General features: G+C 47.7%; 1 protein-coding gene across 8 annotated transcripts in view; it reads left to right on the top strand.

Moving 5' to 3' along the window:
• rassf7a (Ras association domain family member 7a) overlaps positions 1 to 18,993 on the top strand; it is a 74,187-nt gene extending 55,194 nt beyond the window's left edge. For all 8 annotated transcript variants that reach the window (XM_070899441.1, XM_070899437.1, XM_070899436.1 and 5 more), the window contains 4 exons: positions 2,327 to 3,222; positions 12,851 to 13,013; positions 17,579 to 17,686; positions 18,767 to 18,993. In XM_070899441.1, coding sequence (XP_070755542.1) covers positions 2,327 to 3,222; positions 12,851 to 13,013; positions 17,579 to 17,686; positions 18,767 to 18,795 — 1,196 coding nt within the window. In that variant the 3' untranslated portion in view covers positions 18,796 to 18,993. The remainder of the gene's footprint in view (positions 1 to 2,326; positions 3,223 to 12,850; positions 13,014 to 17,578; positions 17,687 to 18,766) is intronic.
• Positions 18,994 to 21,818: the final 2,825 nt, after the last annotated feature.

The following is a 21,818-nucleotide window of genomic DNA, read 5'->3' as shown; positions in this document are numbered from 1 at the left end:
AGATGGGTTGGGATGAGAAGAGGGTGGGGCGGGGTGGTGGGCGGCGAAGAGACAATGGCTCAAATCTCGTGCAATTACTAGATTGGGGAAGAGTGAGAGGGTCACAGGGTCAGACTGGGGATAGTGAGAGGGTCACCGGGTCGGACGGGGTAGTGAGGGGGTCAGACGGGTTGGACAGGGGTTAGTGAGGGGGTCAGACGGGTTGGATAGGGATTAGTGAGGGGGTCACATTGGATGACCACAGAGATCGCGTTGGGTTGTAGGGCTGGTGGAGGTTACAGAGATGGGGAGGGGTGTAGGGGCTGGAGGAGGTTAGAGATAGGGAGGGGTGTAGCGATGGAGGGGGTTACAGAGATGGGGAGGGGTGTAGGGCTGCTGGAGGTTAGAGATAGGGAGGGTGTGGGGCTAGAGGAGGTTACAGAGATAGGGAGGGGTGTAGCAATGGAGGGGGTTACAGAGATGGGGAGGGGTGTAGGGCTGCTGGAGGTTACAGAGATAGGGAGGGTGTAGGGCTAGAAGAGGTTACAGAGATAGGAAGGGTGTAGGGCTAGAGGAGGTTACAGAGATGGGGAGGGGTGTAGCGATGGAGGGGGTTATAGAGATGGGGAGGGATTTGGGGCTGGAGGGGTAAATGTTTGCTCTCTCACTATGGTAATGTAGAGAGATCCGTGCGGTTCGACAGGTCTGACCGGCTGCTATCGCCGGGATGGGGATATTAAACCTGCCTGAAGCGAGAGTCCAGTGACAGTGACCCCGTCCTTTACCCTGTTTTGACTCCTTGAAAATGTAAGTGGGTTTTCTGGCCGAGTGTCTGAGCTGGGGTCTGGATGTAACGATGCAGTGTAGCACACTCCTCAATCTCGCTGACTCGGCTCTTCTCCAATCGTTGCCAGTAAATGTCAGATTAATTGCCCATTGCGCTGTCACGTTAATGCTGGCTTGTGAATATTCTCGGCCATCAGCGGGATAGCTTTCTGCCAGTGCCAGCATTAAAACAAATCGCAGCAGGAAACTAGAATCAGAAGCCACGTGTCGCCCCCCCCCCCCCCAGTGTGTCAGCACCCCAGCATGGATTGCTGGTGGGAGCGGGGCTCCCCAATCTCACTCGGGGCTCACACGTGCAGTCAGGGAGTGAGAAACCGTCACGGTCCTGGTTTATAAAATTACGTTTCATTCTCGGGATGTGGGCGTCGCTCGCAAGGTCGGCATTGATTACCCATCCTTAATTGCCCTGAGAAAGTGGGGGTCTTGATCTTACGGAATGTCCTGCTGGGTCACTTCAGGGTCAACCTCGTAGGTGTAGGACTGCAATCATATGCAGGTCCAGACCGGCTATGGGCGGCGGGTTTCCTTCCCCAAGGGACATCAGTGAACCAGTTGGGTTTTTATGACACTTTTACTGAGACTGGCTTTTTATTTACAAATTAAACTGAATTCAAATTCTCAAACTGCCCTGGCCTGCTTTGAACTCCTGATCTCTGGATTATTAGCCAGTGACAGAACATAAGAAATAGGAGCAGGAGTCGGCCAACTGGCCCCTCGAGCCTGCTCCGCCATTTAATAAGATCATGGCTGATCTGATCATGGACTCCGTTCCACTTCCTCGCCTTCTCCCCATAACCCTTTATTCCCTTATCGCTCAAAAGTCTGTCTATCTCCGCCTTAAATATATTCAATGACCCAACCTCCACAGCTCTCTGGGGCAGAGAATTCCACAGATTTACCATCCTCTGAGAGGAAATTCCTCCTCATCTCAACTTTAAATGGGCGGCCCCTTATTCTGGGACTATGCCCCCTGGTTTCAGTTTCCCCTGTGAGTGGAAATATCCTCTCTGCATCCACCTTGTCGAGCCCCCTCATTATCTTATAAGTTTCAATAAGATCACCTATTAATCTTCAGGGGTGGAGTGTATATGTTGTGATATACAAGGTATGGCAATTGTGTGGGACTGGCTCGATGGGCCAGATGGTCTTTACCTGTCCGTCATTGCTCGTATGTTTGTAAAAGCCCTCATACTTTCGAACACCTGATTTAAATCTCCCCCATAACCTTCTCCACTCTAAGGAGAACAACCCCAGCTTCTCCAGTCTCTCCACATCTTTAATTGCTGAAAAGTCTAGGCTCAATCCTGCAGGGACCTCGGCAACACCACCCCCGGCCTCTGCCCCACCTCCTCTGGTTCCTCCCCCGCCAACCCCCTGCCCCCTTGTCCTTCAGCCCCTCTGCCCCCCCCCCAGCCCTGTCCTCCACCCCACCTCCTCTGTTCCACCTGCCGCCGCACACATACCATGTAGATTTGACATGTGACCCTTACTCCCGCTGCAGGTCAGACGGGCCGCTACGTGCTGATCCAGCGGCTGCGGGACAGCGAGCGCCAGCTACAGGCCCCCGAGAACCCGCTGCAGCTGCTGGCCAAGTGCGGGCAGTACGCCAACGACGTCCGCTTCCTGCTGCGGCGCACCGGCTCCAGCCACTCCGAGAGGCCGCTGTCCAGCCAGGGCGCCCAGACCCCGGGCCCTGCCCTGCTCCCCGCCCTGCTCCCCGCCCCGCCTGCCAGCCAGCTCCCCAGGCGGCGGGAGCCCAAGAAATCGCTGACCTTCACGGGCGGGTCGTTGGGCGCGCCCGATCTCAGCCTGCGCAACAAATGGCGAGGGAAGAGGCCGAGCGGGACAGAGGGGCCAGAGAGGGTGCCCCAGCCTCCGGCCAGCAAGGAGGACCTCTTCAAACTGATTCTAACCCAGCAGGAGAAGCTGCACTCCTTCTCGGCCCAGCAAGAGTCCTTCGACTGCGAGATTCGATCCTGGGAGCCCACTGGCGTGCCCGACTTCGAGCAGCGGCTGGTGCAGCTGGAGGAGGCGGTGCGGAGCAACGAGCAGGAGATGGAGGAGGAGCAGTTCTGGGAGCAGGAGCTGGGGCAGGAGAAGGAGCGGGAGCGCGAGCTGCAGCAGCACCTGGGCGAGCTGAAGCACAGCTTCCGCGACAACATGCAGCGGCTGCACGAGTGTGGCTGCAGGACCCAGCGCTTGGATGCCGAGCTCCTGCAGGAGGCCGATCGGGCCCAGAGGCTGAGGGCTGCCCACAGAGTCAGCCAGACACACACGAGGGAGGCCATCGCCCAGGTCAGGGCTGAGATCGAGGCAAAGACGCAGCAGAACCAACAGATACAGGCAGCCATCACTGACGTTGCGAGGACGTTGGAGGAGGCGAACGGGAGATTGCAGGTGAGACCAAGACATTGCTACATTTCTGAGCTCGTGGCAGGGTGGGGAACATAGAATGATACTGCACAGGAGGAGCCTTTCGGCCCATCGTGCCTGTGCCGGATCTTTGAAAGAGAATATCAGAATTAGGAGCAGGAGTCGGCCATTCGGCCCCTCGAGCCTGCTTCACCACTCAATAAGATCATGGCTGATCTTCGACCTCATCTCCTCTTTCCTGCACTATCCCCATATCCCTTGATTACCTTAATATTCAAACTGGATCGCTCTTTTGGATATTAATCAGCCCCACTCCCCCTGCTCTTTCCCCACAGCCCTGCACATTTTTCCCCTTCAAGTATTTATCCAATTCCCTTTTGAAAGTTACTGTTGAACCTGCTCCCACTGCCCTTTTGGTGCATTCCAGATCATAACAGCTCGTTGCGTAAGAAAATTATTCTCCTCCTCTCCCCCTTTGGTTCTTTTGGTGATTATCTTAAATCTGTGTCCTCGATAGACACGGCCCCCTGGGATTTCCCCGGCAGCGGGGAGGGCGTGTCTCCTGCCATAACTTCAAACAGAAAAAAGAAAGACTTTGATTTATATGGTGCCTTTCACGACCACCGAATGTCTCGATGCGCTTTACGTTTGAAGTGTAGTCACTGTTGTAATGTGGGAAATGCGGCAGCCAATTTGTGCACAGCAAGCTCCCACAAACAGCAATGTGATAATGACCAGATAATCTGTTTTAGTGATGTTGGTTGAGAGGTAAATATTGGTCCCAGGACACCGGGGATAACTCCCCTGCTCGTCTTCAAAATAATGCCATGGGATCTTTTACATCCACCTGAGAGAGAAGACAGGGCCTTGGTTAATATCTCATCTGAAAGTGCAGCACACCCTCAGTACTGACCCTCCGACAGTGCGGCACTCCCTCAGTATTGACCCATTGACAGACTTGACAAACTACTGAGGGAGCACTGCACTAACGCCAGAAACTTGAGCATACAAAATCTAGGCTGACACTTCAGTGCAGTGCTGAGGGAGCGCTGTACTGTCGGCGGGGCAGTACTGAGGAGCATCATCATAGCCAGTCCTTCGAACGAGGATGACTTGCTTCCACATGAGTTCACAGATGTTTCGATGAAGGACCCGATATTCCAGTCCTGAACTCCAGTTGAAGGGGTGGAAGATGCCTGTGCATGGATTTTTTTAAACATGTGGTGACCGTTGCACATCAGCCACCACACGGGCTTGACAGAACGAGGTCTTTATCCAGTGGCAGGGGTTAACCAGGACGACTGGACACCTGCTCTGCTACTGAGGGAGCGCTGCACTGTCGGAGGGACAGTACTCTCCGCTGCACTGTCGGAGGGGCAGTACTGAGGGAGCGCTGCACTGTCGGAGGGGCAGTACTGAGGGAGCGCTGCACTGTCGGAGGGGCAGTACTGAGGGAGCGCTGCACCGTCGGAGGGACAGTACTCTCCGCTGCACTGTCGGAGGGACAGTACTGAGGGAGCACCATCAGAAGGTCCATCTTTCAGATGAGATGTTAAACTGAGGCCCTGTCTTCTCTCTCAGGTGGACATAAATGATCGCTTGACACTATTTCGAACAGCAGTGCAGTTCTCCCTGGTGTCATGGCCAATATTTCATCATTATAGGCAGTCCCTCGAAATCAAGGCAGACTTGCTTCCACTCTATAAAAGTGAGTTCTCAAGTGACATAACAGTCCAATCCGGGAATTACAGTCTCTGTCACAGGTGGGACAGACAGTGGTTGAAGGAAAGGGTGGGTGGGGAGTCTGGTTTGCCACACGCTCCTTCCGCTGCCTGCACTTGGTTTCTCCATGCTCTCGTCGACGAGACACGAGGTGCTCAGCGCCCTCCCGGATGCTCTTCCTCCATTTTGGGCGGTCCTGGGCCAGGGATTCCCAGGTGCCGCTGGGGCTGTTGCACTTTATCAAGGAGGTTTTGAGGGTGTCCTTGAAATGTTTCCTCTGCCCACCTGAGGCTCGCTTGCCATGTAGGAGTTCCGAGTAGAGCGCTTGCTTACCGAGTCTCGCGTCTGAGGACATCAAATCCGGCACCAAGTTCTTGGTCAACAGGGCAGTAGTGATACCCGCCCTCCTATATGGCTCCGAGACATGGACCATGTAAAGCAGACATCTCAAAGCGATGTAGAAGTACCACCACTGCTGCCTCCGCAAGATCCTGCAAATCCACTGGGAGGATAGACACACCAACGTCAGTGTTCTCGCTCAGGCCAGCATCGAAGCACTGACCACACTCAACCAGCCTCGCTGGGTGGGCCACATCGTCCACATGCCCGACACGAGATTCCCTGAGCAAGTGCTCTACTCGGAACTCCGACCCGACTACTATTTATCCCTCAACCAACATCACTAAAACTGATTATCGGGTCATTATCACATTGCTATTTGTGGGAGTTTGCTGTGCGCAAATTGGCTGCCGCGTTTCCTACATTACAACATTGACTACACTTCAACAAAGGTAATAAGGCATCACTGACTAGGTGATATCAGGGAAAAATAGAAAAAAGTCAAAGCTAAAGGCACGATATCTGAATGCATTCGCAACAAAATAAATGAATTAATAATGGAGATAGAAATTAATAGTTTTGATCGAATACCCATTATGGAAATGTGGTTGCAAAGTTGCCAAGATTGGGAACTAAATATTCCAGGATACTTGACTTTTAGAAGTGATAGGCAAAATGGAAAACGAGGAGGGTAGCTCTGATAATAAAGGATGGGATAAAGACAGTAGAGAGAAAGAATCTTGGCTCGGAAAATCAAGAAGTAGAATCCGTTTGGGTGGAGCTAAGAAACAGCAAGAGGCAGAAAACATTGTCGGGAGTTGTTTATAGGCCCCCAAACAGTAGTGGTAATGTAGGGCACACTATAAATCGGGAAATTAGAGGCGCATGTAACAAGGGTAATACAGTAATCATGGGGGCTTTAATCTGCATATAGATTCGGTAAACCAGATTTTCAGTAATAGTGTTGAGGGTGAATTGATGGAATGTATACAAGACAGTTTTCTAGATCAGTTTGTTGAGGAACCAACTAGAGAACAGGCTATTTAAGATCTAGTATTATGCAATGAGAAAGGGTTCATTAATAAGCTTGTAGTTAAGGGGCCTTTGGGGAATATGATAGAATTTTATAAAGTTTAAAAGTGATTTGGTTAAATCTGAAATTAGGGTCTTAAATCTAAATAAAGCAAACTACATAGGTATGAGGGGTGAATTGTCTAAAAACACAAGAATATAAGAAATAGGAGCAGGAGTAGGCAATACGGCCCCTCGAGCCTGCTCTGCTATTCAATAAGATCATGGCTGATCTGATCATGGACTCTGGTCCACTTCCCTGCCTGCTTCCCATAACCCCTTATTCCCTTATCCGTTAACAAACTGTCTGCTCTCTGAATAAATTTATTCAATGTCCCAGCTTCCACAGCTCGCCGAGGCAGTGAATTCCACAGATTTACAACCCTCTGAGAAAAGAAATTCCTCCTTGGCTCAATTTTGAATGGGCGGCCCCTTATTCTAAGATCGTGCCCTCTAGTTGTAGTCTCCCCTATCAGTGGAAACATCCTCTCTGCATCCACCTTGTCAAGTCCCCTCATAATCTTGTAGGTTTCGATAAGGTCACCTCTCATTCTTCTGAATTCCAATGAGTAGAGGCCCAACCTACTCAACCTTTCCTCAAAGGTCAACCCCTCATCTCCGGAATCAACCTAGTGAACCTTCTCTGAACTGACTCCAAAGCAAGTATATCCTTTCATAAATATGGAAACCAAAATGGTACGCAGTATTCCAGGTGTGGCCTCATCAATACCCTGTATAACTGTAGCGAGACTTCCCTGCTTTTATACTCCATCCCCTTTACAATAAAGACCAATATTCCATTGGCCTTCCCGATCACTTGCTGTCCCTACATACTATCCTTTTGTGTTTCATGCACAAATACCACCACGTCCCGCTGTACTGCAGCATTTTGCAATTTTTCTCCATTTAAATAATAACTTGGTCTTTGATTTTTTTCTTTCTGCCGACGTGCATGACCTCACACTTTCCAACATTATACTCCATCTGCCAAATTTTTGCCTACTCACTTAGCCTGTCTATTTCCTTTTGCAGATTTTTTGTGTCCTCCTCACACATTGCTTTTCCTCCCATCTTTGTATCATCAGCAAACTTGGCTATGTTACACTCTGTCCTTTCTTCCAAGTCATTAATATAGATTGTAAATAGTTGGGGTCCCAGCACTGATCCCTGCGGCACCCCACTAGTTACTGATTGCCAAACCGAGAATGAACCATTCATCCTGACTGTTTTCTGTTAACCAGCCAATCCTCTATCCATGCTAATATATTATTCCCAACCCTGTGAACTTTTATCTTGTGCAGTAACCTTTTATGTGGCACCTTGTCAAATGCCTTCTGGAAGTCCAAATACACCACATCCACTGGTTCCCCTTTATCCACCCTGTTTGTTACATCCTCAAAGAATTCCAGCAAATTTGTCAAACATGACTTCCTCTTCATAAATCCATGCTGACTCTGCCTGACCGAATTATGCTTTTCCAAATGTCCTGCTACTGCTTCTTTAATAATGGACTCCAACATTTTCCAAACCACAGATGTTAGGCTAACTGGTCTATAGTTTCTGGCTTTCTGTCTGCCTCCTTTTTTAAATAGGGGTGTTACATTTGCAGTTTTACAATCTGCTGGGACCTCTCCAGAATCCAGGGAATTTTGGTAAATTATAATCAATGCATCCACTATCCTTGCCGCTACTTCTCTTAAGACTCTAGGATGCAAGCCATCAGTTCCAGGGCATTTATCTGCCATTAGTCCCATTATCTTATTGAGTACCACCTCCTTAGTGATTGTGATTGTGTTAAGTTCCTTCCCCCCCCCCCCCCCCACATAGCCCCTTGACTCTTCACTGTTGGGATATTGTTAGTTCCTCTACTGTAAAGACTGATACAAAATATTTGTTCTGAGTTTCTGCCATCTCCATGTTCCCCATTACTAATTCCCCGGTCTCATCCTCTAAAGGACCAACATTTACTTTAGCCACTCTTTTTTTTTTTTTCCTTTTTATATACCTGTAGAAACCTGTTTTTATATTTTGTGCTAGTTTACTTTCATAGTCTATCTTCCCTTTCTTAATCATTTTTTTAGTCATTCTTTGCTGGCTTTTAAAAGCTTCCCAATCTTCTGTTTTCCCACTAGTTTTGGCCACTTTGTATGACCCTGTTTTTAATTGGATACCATCCTTTATTTCTTTAGTTAGCCAAGAATGGCTATCTTTTCTTTTACACCATTTCCTTCTCACTGGAATATACTTTTCTTGAGAGTTGTGAAATATCTCCTTAAAAGTACACAACTGTTCATCAACCGTCCTACACTTGATTCTATTTTCCCAGTCCACTTTGGCCAACTCTGCCCTCATACCGTCATAGTCTCCTTTATTTGAGCTTAGTACGCTGGTTAGAGATCCAACTTTCTTGCCCTCCATCTGAATTTGAAATTCAACCATGCTATGGTCACTCATTCCAAGGGGATCCTTTACTAGGAGATTGTTTATTAATCCTGTCTCATTACACAGGACCAGATCTAAGATAGCCCACCCTCTGGTTAGTTCCGTTACATACTGCTCAAGGAACCCGTCCCTTATGCATTCTATGAACTCTTCCTCAAGGCTACCCTGACCAATTTGATTTGTCCAATCAATATGGAGGTTAAAATCACCCATGATTATTGCTGTTCCCTTTTCACAAGCTCCCACTATTTCTTGGTTTATGCTCCGCCCAACAGAGTTGCTACTGTTAGGGGGCCTATAGACTACGCCCACCAGTGACTTTTCCCCCTTATTATTCCTTATCTCCACCAAAACTGTTTCAACATCCTGATCATTTGAGCCAATATTATTTCTTACTATTGCAGTGATTCCATCCTTTAGCAACAGAGCTACCCCACCTCCTTTTCCTGTCTGTCTGTCCTTCCGAATTGGCAAGTACCCCTGAATGTTTAATTTCCAGTCTTGGTCACTTTACAACCACGTCTCTGTTAATGGCTACCAGATGATACCCATTTGTAACTATTTGTGCTGACAGCTCATCTAATTTGTTACGAATGCTGCATGCTTTCAGATAGTTTTTAAATGTGTTTCCTTACCATTTTCTCCTGCTATGGCCCCAGTTTCTGTCCCTTCCTGTCACACTCTGGTTTTCGTTTTCCCCCAATGCTACCCATCACCTTGTTCTTTGAGCTTTTGGGTTTCTGCTCACCTGAATCCCCCCCCCCAATTAGTTTAAAGCTCTCTCTGCAGCCCTAGTTATTCGGTTTGCCAGGACCCTAGCCCCAGCACGTTCCAAGTGGAGTCCGTTCTGACGGAACAGCTCCCTCTTAGCCCAGTACTGGTGCCAGTGCCCCAGGAACCAAAACCCATTTCTCCCACACCAGTCTTTGAGTCACGTGTTTAACTCGCTGATCTTATTTAACTTGTGTAAGTTTGCACGTGGCTTGGGCAGTAATCCAGAGATTATTATCTTTGTGGTTCTGCTTTTTAATTTGGCCCCCAGCTGCTCATAATCCCTTAGCAGAGCCGCCTTGTCTGTCCTATCTATGTTGTTGGCACCCTTGTGGACCCCGACAACTGGATCCACCCCCTCCCACTCCAAGTTCCTCTCCAGCCCCGAGGAGATGTCTTTAACCCTGGCACCAGGCAGGCAACACAGCCTTCGGGACTCGTGCTCATGGCTGCAGAGAACTGTATCTATCCCTCTACTGTCCCCTACTACTACAGTGTTTCTTTTTACTCCCCATGCTTGAATGGCCTCCTGTACCACGGTGCCGTGGTCAGTTTGCTCATCCTCCCTGCAGTCCCTGCTCTCGTCCAAACAGGGAGTAAGAGCCTCGAACCTGTTGGACAAGAGCAAGGGCCGAGGCTCCTCCATCACTAACTTCCTCCTGGATCCTCATACCTTCCTCAGTTGTAGTCACACTCTCCTGTCCTTGACTGCTAGCCAAATCTGAGTTCGTTAACCTAAGGGGTGTGACACGGTAGATTGGGAAACTACATTAAAGGTATGATGGTAGACAAGCAATGGCTAGCAATTAAAGAATTAATACATCATTTTCAACAAACATACATTCCTTTTTTAAGGCACAAATTCCCCACAGGAAAAGTGGTCCAAACATGGCTAACAAGTGAAATTAAAGATAGTATTAGATCAAAGGAATTTTGCCAAAAAGAGCAGTAAGCCTGAGGATTGGGAGGATTTTAAAATTCAGCAAACGAGGACCAATAAATTGATAAAGACAGGGTAAATAGAATATGAAAGTAAACTAGCAAGAGACATAAAAACAGATTATAAAAGATTAGCAAAAGTAAATGTGGGTCCCTTACAGGTTGAGACAGAAGAAATTGTAATGGGGAATAAGGAAATGGCAGAGAAATTAAACAAATACTTTGTGTCTGTCTTCACGGAAGAAGTCGCAAAAAAACCTCTTGGAAATAGTGGAGAACCAAGGGTCTAGCAACAATGAGGAACTGAAAGAAATTAGTATTAGTAAAATAATAGTACTGGAGAAATTAAAGGGACTGAAAGCTGATAAATCCCCTGGACCAGATGGCCTACATCCTAGGGTTTTGAAAGAGGTGGCTATAGAGATAATGGATGCATCGGTTGTCATCTTCCAAAATTCCATCGATTCTAGAATGGTTCCTATGGATTGGAAGGTAGCTAATGTAACCCCGCTATTTAAGAAAGGAGGGAGAGAAAAACGGGGAACTACAGAACAGTTGGGAAAATGCTAGAATCTATTAAGTACGTGGTAACAGGGCACTTATAAAGTCATAACATGATTAGGCAGAGTCAACATGGTTTTATGAAAGGAAAATTATGTTTGACAAATTTATTACAGTTTTTGGAGACTGTAACTAGCAGGGTAGATAAAGGGGAACCAGTGGATATAATATATTTGGATTTCCAAAAGGCATTCGATAAGGTGCCACATAAAAGATTATTACAGAAGAACCAAAGGCGGCATGAGAAAAAGCTTTTTTACGCAGCGTGTGGTTAGGATCTGGAACGAAATATTCCAGGATACTTAACTTTTAGAAGAGATAGGCAAAATGGAAAAAAGGAGGCGGGGTAGCCCTGATAATAAAGGATGGGATAAAGACAGTAGAGAGAAAGGATCTTAGCTCCGAAAATCAAGAAGTAGAATCAGTTTGGGTGGAGCTAAGAAACAACAAGGGCAGAAAACATTGGTGGGAGTTTATAGGCCCCCAAACAGCAGTTGTAATGTAGGGCACATTATATAATTTGATTTGTCCAATCAATGTTACAAGAGGATTTGAGTATAAGAGTAAAGACGTCTTACTGTAATTATATAGGGCCCTGATGAGACCGCACCTGGAGTACTGTGCACAGTTTTGGTCTCCTTACCTAAGGAAGGATATATTTGCCATTGAGGGAGTGCAACAAAGGTTCACCAGACTGATTCCTGGGATGGGGGGATTGTCCTATGAGGAGAGATTGAGTAGACTAGGCCTATATTCTCTAGAGTTTAGAAAAATGAGGTGATCTCATTGAAACATACAAAATTCTTACAGGGCTTGACAGGGTAGATATAGGGAGGATGTTTCCCCTGGCTAGGGAATCTAGAACCAGGGGGTCACAGTCTCAGAATATGGGGTCGGCCATTTAGGACTGAGATGAGGAGAAACTTCTTCACTCAGAGGGTGGTGAATGTTTGGAATTCTCTATCCCAGAGGGCTGTGGAGGCTCAATCTGAGTATATTCAAGACAGAGATCGATAGATGTTTGGACACTAAGGGAATCGAGGGATATGGGAATAGTGCAGGAAAGTGGAGTTGAGGTAGAAGATCAGCAATGATTTATTGAAGGCTCGAGGGGCCGAATGGCCTACTCCTGCTCCTAACTCTTATATTCTTATGTCAATGAAAGGCTCTCTTTAATTTCTGAACACAAATTCCCTCAGAACTGGTACAGATCTCTGGTGCCACCGTGTGGTGAACACAAGCTGTTGCTCCGTTTATCCATTGTTGCTTGAGGAATAAATATTGACCAGGACACTTTGATTTAGTGCCATGAGATTGTTTACGCCCACCTGAGAGAGTAGACGGGGCCTCGGTTTAACGTTTTATCCGAAAGAACTTAAACTGCCCTACCGACAGCGCGGCGCTCCCTCCATACTGCCCCTCCGACAGCATGGCACTCCCTTCGTACTGCCCCTCCGACAGTGCAGCGCTCCCTCAGTACTACCCCTCCGACAGTGTAGCGCTCCCTCAGTACTACTCCTCCGACAGTGTAGCACTCCCTCAGTACTGCACCGGGACTGTCGGCCTGGATTATGTGCTGGAGTGGGAGTGCTATGCACTGAGCCACGCCTGACACTAAGCAGTGTGAACAAGACTCCCCTTGCCCATCGCACACTTGGTGCTTACCCGCTGCATGCCCGTTGTGTTTGACCCTCACTAATTTCAGGTCGGGTTACTTTGCTTCATTTAGCGTTGGTTGGTGATTGAATGGTGTTTGCGTATCTTCTGTTTTTTGTTCTCGATTTCTGAATGAGACTCGTGTTTTCAGGCCAAAACACAAGAGCTGGAGGAGTTAAATAAAGAGCTGAGACAGTGTAACTTACAGCAGTTTATCCAGCAGACGGGGACTGGCGGGGCCCAGGCCAGAAGCGACGATGAGGCAACGGCCGAGGAAGCTCACCAACCACTGCCGTCTAGTCACTGGAACGGAGGTGAGCAATTAAACATCGCCACAGTAACCTCTTGCTCCCACACACAACCTGCCAACAGGGCCATCCAGCTCAGGGTGATCCAGTAACAGGAGAGGGGGCGTCAGGGGAGGGATCAGTGACCTGCATCCTGAGCGAAGGGTAGACAAGACCACCGCCCATAGGGGTCATTCGGCCCATCTTAATTCATCCAGTCAAAAAAAAATCTCCTCTCTGATTCTTCTGCTAATCCCCTTAAATTTGTGACTTCTGGTTCGCAACCCTCTGCCAATGGGAATAGTTTCTCTCTGTCTAGACCCCACATGATTTTGACCACCTCAATTAAATCTCCCCTTAAACTACTCTGCTCTAAGAACAACAACCCCAGCTTAAGAACATAAGAACATAAGAAATAGGAGCAGGAGTCGGCCACCTGGCCCCTCGAGCCTGCTCCACCATTCAATACGATCATGGCTGATCTGATCATAGACTCAGCTCCACTTCCCTGCCCGCTCCCTATAACCCTTTACTCCCTTATCGCTCAAAAATCTGTCTATCTCCACCTTAAATATATTCAAAGACCCGGCATCCACGGCTCTCTGGGGCAGAGAATTCCATAGATTTACAACCCTCAGAGAAGAAATTCCTCCTCATCTCAGTTTTAAATGGGCAGCCCCTTATTCTGAGACTATGTTCCCTAGCTTTAGTTTCCCCTATGAGAAGAAATATCCTCTCTGCATCCACCTTGACTAGCCCCCTCATTATCTTATATGTTTCAATAAGATCACCTCTCATTTTTCTGAACTCCAATGAGTATAGGCCCAACCTACTCAACCTATCTTCATAAGTCAACCCCTTCATCTCCGAAATCAACCGAGTGAACCTTCTCTGAACAGCCTCCAATGCAAGTATATCCTTAATATAGAGAGACCAAAACTGTATGCAGTGCTCCAGGTGTGGCCTCACCAATACCATGTACAGTTGTAGTAGGACTTATCTGCTTTAAACTCTATCCCCCTTACAATAAAGGCCAACATTCCATTTGCCTTACTGATTACTTGCTGTACCTGCATACTATTTGTGTTTCATGCACAAGGATCCCCAGGTATCTCTGTACTGCAGCACTTGCATTTTTTCTTCATTTAAATTATAATTTGCTTCTCTCTTTTTTTTCTGCCAAAATGGATAACCTCACATTTTCCCACATTATACTCCATCTGCCAAATTTTTGCCCAGTCACTTAGACTATCTATATCCCTTTGCAGACTTTTTGTGTCCTCCTCACAATTTGCTTTCCCACCCATCTTTGTATCATCAGCAAACTTGGCTACATTACACTCGGTCCCTTCATCCAAGTGATTAATATAGATTGTAAATAGTTGAGGCCCCAGCACCGATCCGTGCGGCACCCCACTAGTTACTGTTTACCAAGCCGAAAATTATCCATTTATCCCGACTCTCTGTTTTCTGTTAGTTAGCCAATACTCTAACTATGCTAATATATTATCCCAAAACCTGTGAACTTTTATCTTGTGCAGTAACCTTTGATGTGGCACCTTATCGAATGCTTTCCAGAAATCCAAATACACCACATCCACTAGTTTCCCCCTTATCCACCCTGCTTGTTACATCCTCAAAGAACTCCAGCAAATTTGTGAAACATGATTTCCCTTTCATAAAACCATAATGACTCTGCTTGATTGAACCAAGCTTTTCCAAATGTCCCACTACTGCTTCCTTAATAATCGACTCCAGCATTTTCCCAACTACTGATAATAGGCTAACTAGTCTATAGTTTCCTGCTTTTTATCTGCTTCCTTTTTTAAATAGGGGTGTTACATTTGCAGTTTTCCAATCCGCTGGAACTGCTCCAGAATCTAAGAAATTTTGGTAGATTACAACCAATACATCCACTCACTCAGCCACTTAAGACCCTAGGAGGTAAGCCATCAGGTCTATCCACGTAACTGAAGTCCCTCATCTGTGGAACCATTCTAATAAATCGTTTCTGCACCCTCTCCAAGCCCTTCACATCATTCCTAAAGTGCGGTGCCCAGAATTGGACACAATACTCCAATTGAGCCCGAACCAGTGTTTTATAAAGGTTCCTAGAAACATAGAAATTTACACGCAGAAGGAGGCCATTTCAGCCAATCGTGTCTGCGCTGGCCGACAAAGAGCCACACGGCCCTTCGTCAGCAGCGCTAAAGGTTACATACAAACCCATGAACAATGACGGAAAGGCAAAGAGCACCCAATCCGCCCCAAACCACTGCAACACCCCTTACACTAAAAACATCTACACTCCACCCTAACTGGAACCATGTGATCTCCTGGGAGAGGTAAAAACCCAGGCCAATTTAGGGAGAAAAAATCTGGGAAAATTCCTCTCCGACCTGTCCAGGAGATCACACTGGCAGTATTCTATTCTCTGCAGTACTTACCATTATATCTGCACCGACCAACAAAAGGTCTAATCCCAATTACCAGCTCTAGATCCATAACCCTGCAGGTTACGGCACTTTAAGTGCCCATCCAACAATCTCTTAAAGGTGGTGAGGGTTTCTGCATCCATCCTCTTCCAGGCAGCGAGATCCAGATCCCCACAACCCTCTGCATAAAGAAGCCCCCCACCCCCTCAAATCCCCTCTAAATCTTCCACCAACCGCCTTAAAACTATGCCCCCTCGTCATAGCCCCCTCCATCAATGGAAATAGACTCTTACTATTCACTATGTCCAGGCTCCTCAATACCTCGATGAGGTCTCCTCTCAACCTCCTCTGTTCCAATGAGAACAAACCCAGCCTATCCAATCTGTCCTTTTAACTAAGATTCTCCATTCCAGGCAGCATCCTAGTAAATCTTCTCTGCACCCTCTCTAGTGCAATCACATCCTTCCTATAATACAGCGACCAGAACAGCACACAGTACTCCAGCTGTGGCCTAACCAAAGAATTATACCATTTAAGCATAATCTCCCTGCTCTTATATTCTATGCCTTGGCCAATAAAGGCAAGCATTCTGTATGCCTTCTTAACCACCTTATCCACATGGCCTGCTACTTTCAGGGATCTGTGGACAAGCACTCCAAGGTCCCTTTATTCATCTACACTATTAAGTGGCCTGCCGCTTAATGTGTATACTGTTTCCTTATATGCCCTCCCAAAGTGCATCACCTCACACTTCTCTGAATTAAATTCCATTTATCACTGTTCTGTCCGCCTGACCAGTAGATTGATATCCTCCTGCAGCCCATGACTTTCCTCTTCATTATCAACCACACAGCCAATTTTAGTGTTGCCTGCAAACTTCTTAATCATACTCCCTATATTCAAATCTAAATCGTTGATATATACCACAAAAAGCAAGGGTCCCAGTACTGAGTCCTGCGGAACCCCACTGGAAACATCCTTCCAGTCACAAACATCCATCAATCATTACCCTTTACTTCCTACCTCCAAACCAATTTTGAATCCAACTTGCCACTTTGCCCTGGATCCCATGGGCTTTAACCTTCATGACCAGTCTACCATGCGGGACCTTAGCAAAAGCTTTGCTAAAGTCCATATATACTACATCGTACGTACTACCCTCATCGACCCTCTTGGTTACCTCCTCAAAAAATTCAATCAGGTTAGTCAAACACGATCTTCCCTTAACAAATCTGTGCCGACTGTCCCTGATTAATCCTTGCCTATCCAAATGCAGATTTATCCTGTCTTTCAGGATTTTTTCAATAATTTTCCCACCACTGCCGTTAGGCTGACAGGCCTGTAATTACTCGGCCTATCCCTTTTTCACTTCTTTAACAAGGGTAAACATTAGCAGTTCTTCAATCCTCCGGCACCATGCCCAGATCCAAAGAGGACTGGGAAATGATGGTCAAGGCCTCTGTTATTTCCTCTTTTACTTCGTTCAATAGCCTGGGATGCATTTCATCCGGGCCTGGGCACTTATCTACTTTCAAAGCTGCTAAACCCCTTAATACTTCCTCTCTCACTATATATTTATTTCATCCAGAATATCACACTCCTCCTCTATAGCAGTAGCATTATCTCTTTCCTTTGTGAAAACAGATGCAAAGTATTCATTAAGAACCCTACCAACATCTTCCGCCTCCACACAAAGATTACCCTCATGGTCTCTAATAGGCCCTACCCTTTCCTTAGTTATCCTCTGACTCTTAATATATCATCATAACATCCTTGCTTTTTTGTGTACACCTCTATTCATGAAGCCCAGGATCCCATAAGCTTTTTAAAGTCTTCTCAACCTGCCTTGCCACCTTCAAATATTTGTGTACCTATACCCCAGGCTTTAGGATTGTACCATTTAGTTTATATTGCCTCTCCTCATTCTTTCTACCAAAATGTATCACTTCGCATTTTTCTGCATTAAATTTCATTAGCCACATGCCCACCCATTCCACCAGCCTGCCTGCCCCCCCCCACCCCCCCGAAGTCTGTTACTATCCTCCTCACTGTTTACTACATTTCCAAGTTTTGTGTCATCTTTCGTGTGACGGTTACGCTGACTGACCGAAGCGAGTGTGAAACTTCAAACCCGTCTCCTTTTATTTATGTTTACAGATATTCACATTTCAGAAATGGAGTCCCCACCACGACCGACGGCCAAGCAGTTCCTGGGCAACCCGCGGAACCTGCAGAACGCCCTGGTGTCCAGCCTGAATCCGGGAGGTGTGTTTGTGTGATGTGCTGCGCGCCTCGTGCTAACGTTTGGCCGGCAGCCCGCTGACCAGCAGCGGCTGACGCCTCGGAGCGGCGATTTGCCCGAACCGAACTGCAGCTTCCCAGTTGGGCCGGGAGGTCTACCAGTCCCCGCTCTGTATACATCCATTGTCTGCTCGTGGTGCAGAGTCTGCAGGACCCACGGTAGCCGTGCCGACCTCCCACATGCTCGCTATTTGATGCTGTGCATCAGGCTCCCCATGACCTGCCAATGACATGGGTTACAGTCTCCTCCCGTCCCTGCCGCACTCTCTCTCCTCCAATCCTTGCTATCTCCCTGCAGAACGCAGGCAACGCACTTTTAGAAAACAATATCCTTCTATTCCTTCTCCATCATGTGTTTATCCAGCTTCCCCTTAAATGCATCAATACTATTTGCCTCAACAACTCTCACTTCTTGAATTCCCTGATGGATTTATTAGTGACTATCTTATATTTTTTAATTCCTTATATTTTTAGCCCGGGTATATTTCTGCCCTGCAATGGGCACAGACTGAGGCCACTGTGTCCTCACCTGCGAGAGAGCCTGAATTCACCCCCATTCTCCGGGGAATCGCAGGCCTCTTCCTCCCCTACCCTCCACCCGCACTCCCTGCCCCGCTCAAATCACCTCCGCCTCAGAAGCTTGGGAAGCCCCAATTTATGGAGCGAGACCCATCTGACCATTACTGCAAATCCAACAGGTTCTTGACTGAGGAGATCGTACATCAGTGAGCACTGCACAGTCAGTCGAAGGTCTCGCACACATCGGAGTAACTCGGCCCCTCTTGCTCTCTCTCCCCCTCCCCTTCTCTCTCTCGCTCCCCCTCTCCCTCTATGGCTCTCTGTGCATGCCAATGTTATGAAAGGGATAAGCTCAGCTTGCTGTGTGATGTGTGGAACACATTATAAGGAATGCCTTTGAGGAGCCTTTTCACTGAGCAGCAGGTTGCGAGTATAAAATGTGTTTCTCTTTAAATGAGGAGCTAAAGTAACTTTGATATCAATGTCGTGCCCCAGTAACTTATTCGCACAATTCTTTTGTTTCAGAATGTCATCAGTGGATAGTAGGTAGCTGACAAAAGAGGCGAGGGACTGTGGGGCGCGTAATCAGAAATCCCTTTGATATTGTCTCAGTCAACTCTGCCCAGTCTGCCCCGTACATTTGAGATAATCGTTAGCTTGGCACGCTGTATAAAGGACATGACCTCTGAAATGTTTGAAACTTATTAAAGTATTTTAAGTATATATTCAAAATAAATCACAACTGGAAATCGCTGCTTGTCTTTTCTTGGGTGTTTTTGTGAAGATTTTCAACAATTAAAGTGGGAAATGACAGAGAGAGACACAGACAGCAGGTCAGACACTGCACACAGACCAACAGCGAACATGCATTTCTGGTGCCTTTCAGGCGTGGCTCACTGAGTACCACACTCTCCTCTGAGCCAGGAGTCCCATCCCAGAGACTTGAGCACAAGAACCAGGCTGACACTCCCAGTGCAGTACTGAGGGAGGTGCCGCACTGTCGGAGGGGCAGTATTGAGGGAGTGCTGCACTGTTGGAGGTGCCGTCTTTCGGATAAGATGTTAAACCAAGGTCCCGTGTGCTCTCTCAGGTGGAAGTAAAAGATCCCACGGCACTATTTCGAAGATCAGGGGCATTCTCCCCGGTGTCCTGGCCAATAATTAACCCTCGCCCAACATAAAAACACATGATCTGGTCATTGTCACATTGCTGTGGTGCACGGAGCAGTCCCGTGCAATAAATTTTTAAGTCGGTTCACGGGCTCCCAGGCCGCCTGCAATTTCTGCGGTCTGGAAGAGTCCGTGTTCCACGTTTTTATTGAATGTACGAGGTTGCAGCCCCTGTTCCATTATTTAAAGGGGCTGCTCCTCAATTTCTGGCTGTACTTCAGTCCCACACTCCTGAGCTTTGGGCACTCTGTGCGGAGGGGAGCAGGTAGGTCTGAAGGCCTTCTTGTAGGACTGCTCCTGGGCACGGCCAAGGGTGCCATCAGCCAGTCCAGGCAGCGGGCGGTTGAGGGGGTCGTTCAGCCTGACTGCCTGCCCCTCTTCTGCGCTTACATCCGAGCCAGGGTGTCCTTAGAGATGGAGCACGTGGTGTCCACCGGTACGCTCACGGCCTTCCGAGAGAGGTGGGCACTGGAGGGACTGGAGTGCATTATTACTCCCGGCAACCAAATTTTAATTTGATTTTATATGTTTTAACGTTTAATTTGTTTTAATTGTAAAAAGTATGATTTTAGTGCCCAAAAAAAAAACACAAAAAGGGCCTTGAAAAATGTTTGGAGTGTCCCCCAGATCGGGGGGCAATTGATTTAATGTTTATTTTTGTCCCCAAAAAGAGTTGTCACATTGCTGTTTGTGGGAGCTTGCTGTGTGCAAATTGGCTGCTTCCTTTCCAACATTACAACAGTGACTATGCTCCAAAATTGGCTGTAAAGCACATTTAGATGTCGGGTGGTGGTGAAAGGCACGATATCAATGCAAGTCTTTCTTTGCTCCCTGTGCAGAACAGCATGAAGGTCTTCTGATTTAGCATCCGTTCCCCTCCTCCATGCATCTGGAGGCAGAGCTGGCTTACACTGCGGTCCCCACAACATCAGGGGAGCCAATGTAACTCAGCGAGCACCGGGGAGGTGGTTGAAAGGGCAGCAGGCTTTCGGATGAGCTGAAGTTTATTGAAGGTGCAAGCTGGGAGGCCAGCCAGGAGAGCGTTGGAATAGTCAAGTCTGGAAGAAACGAAGACATGGATGAGGATTTCAGCAGCGGATGAGCTGAGACAGGGGCAGAGATGGGTGATGTTACGGAGGTGGAAATAGACGGCCTTAGTTATGCTGCAGATATGTGGCCGGAAGCCCATTTCAGCCTCAGACAGAAGTTGGGGAGAGGGATAGAGTCAGTGGCGAGCGAATGCAGTTAGTGGCGAGGACCGAAAACAATGAGGGGCCTAGATAGAGTGGATAGGAAGGATCTATTTCCCTTAGCAGAGGGGTCAACAACCAGGGGGCATACGTTTAAAGTAATTGGGGGGAAATTTAGAGGGGATGTGAGGGGAAATTTCTTCACCCAGAGGGTGGTGGGGGTCTGGAACTCACTGCCTCAAAGGATGGTAGAGGCAGAAACCCTCACCACATTTAAAAAGTACTTGGATGTGCACATGAAGTGCCATAACCTACAGGACTACGGACCAAGAGCTGGAAAGTGGGATCAGGCTGGATAGTATAGTATTAGGCTGCCCTCGTATCAAGGATGACTTGCTTCCACACCAAAAAATGGATGAGTTCACAGATGTCTCAATGAAGGACCTGCTATTCCAGGCCCCGAACTACATCTTGAAGGGTGGAAGATGCCTGTGTGGGGATTTTTTTAACATGTGGTGGCCATTGCACACCAGCCACCACACAGGCTTGACAGAGCTAGGTCTTGATCCAGTGGCAAGGATTAACCAAGATGACTGGAGACCAGCTCTGCTGCACGGACCTAGAGCGCACACATATTGCAGTGTGGGCTGGCCCGTGCTGCCCTTGGGCCCGCGCCTCTTCTGGGCTCCGAACTCTCACCTCTCCTGGGCCCCGATCTCTCAGCTCCGACCTCACCGTTCCTCTGCTGCTTGCCGCCTCCTGCTTGGCTGCTCCGATGGATAGCTCTTTGTTGGCCGGTGCGGACACGATGGGCCGAAATGGTCTTCTTCCATGCTGTAACTTTCTAGGATTCTATGATTGGTGTAATTAATGCAGCCAATGATCTTTTTGCAATCCAGTGTGAAGGGAGTTTTATTTGTGTTATGGCTCCGCCTATCACACACTTTGAACAGTTTGGAGTGTGCTCACCCTTGGAGAATGTGATAAGGAGGCTGTGTTACTCACATCAGGTGATAAGCTTCAGACTGCGAGTCTGCAATGGCCCCAGTGGCCTGAGTCCGTGCCAGAACTCTGCTCATCCACTGACTTATTGCTGCCACTCACAGCAGCCCACCACCACTCAGCTGCTTGCGTTAGCTTCATGTGTTCGCAAATAAGAGTTACTGCTATTAAACTGTATGCTTTGAGGGGAAGGAGACGGGGGAGAGGGGGCGAGAG

Source organism: Pristiophorus japonicus, chromosome 14 (genome assembly GCF_044704955.1).
Source record: "Pristiophorus japonicus isolate sPriJap1 chromosome 14, sPriJap1.hap1, whole genome shotgun sequence".
NCBI lineage: Eukaryota > Metazoa > Chordata > Chondrichthyes > Pristiophoridae > Pristiophorus > Pristiophorus japonicus.
Note: the sequence above shows the minus strand (reverse complement) of the source record. Positions and strands in the feature narration are given on the sequence as shown.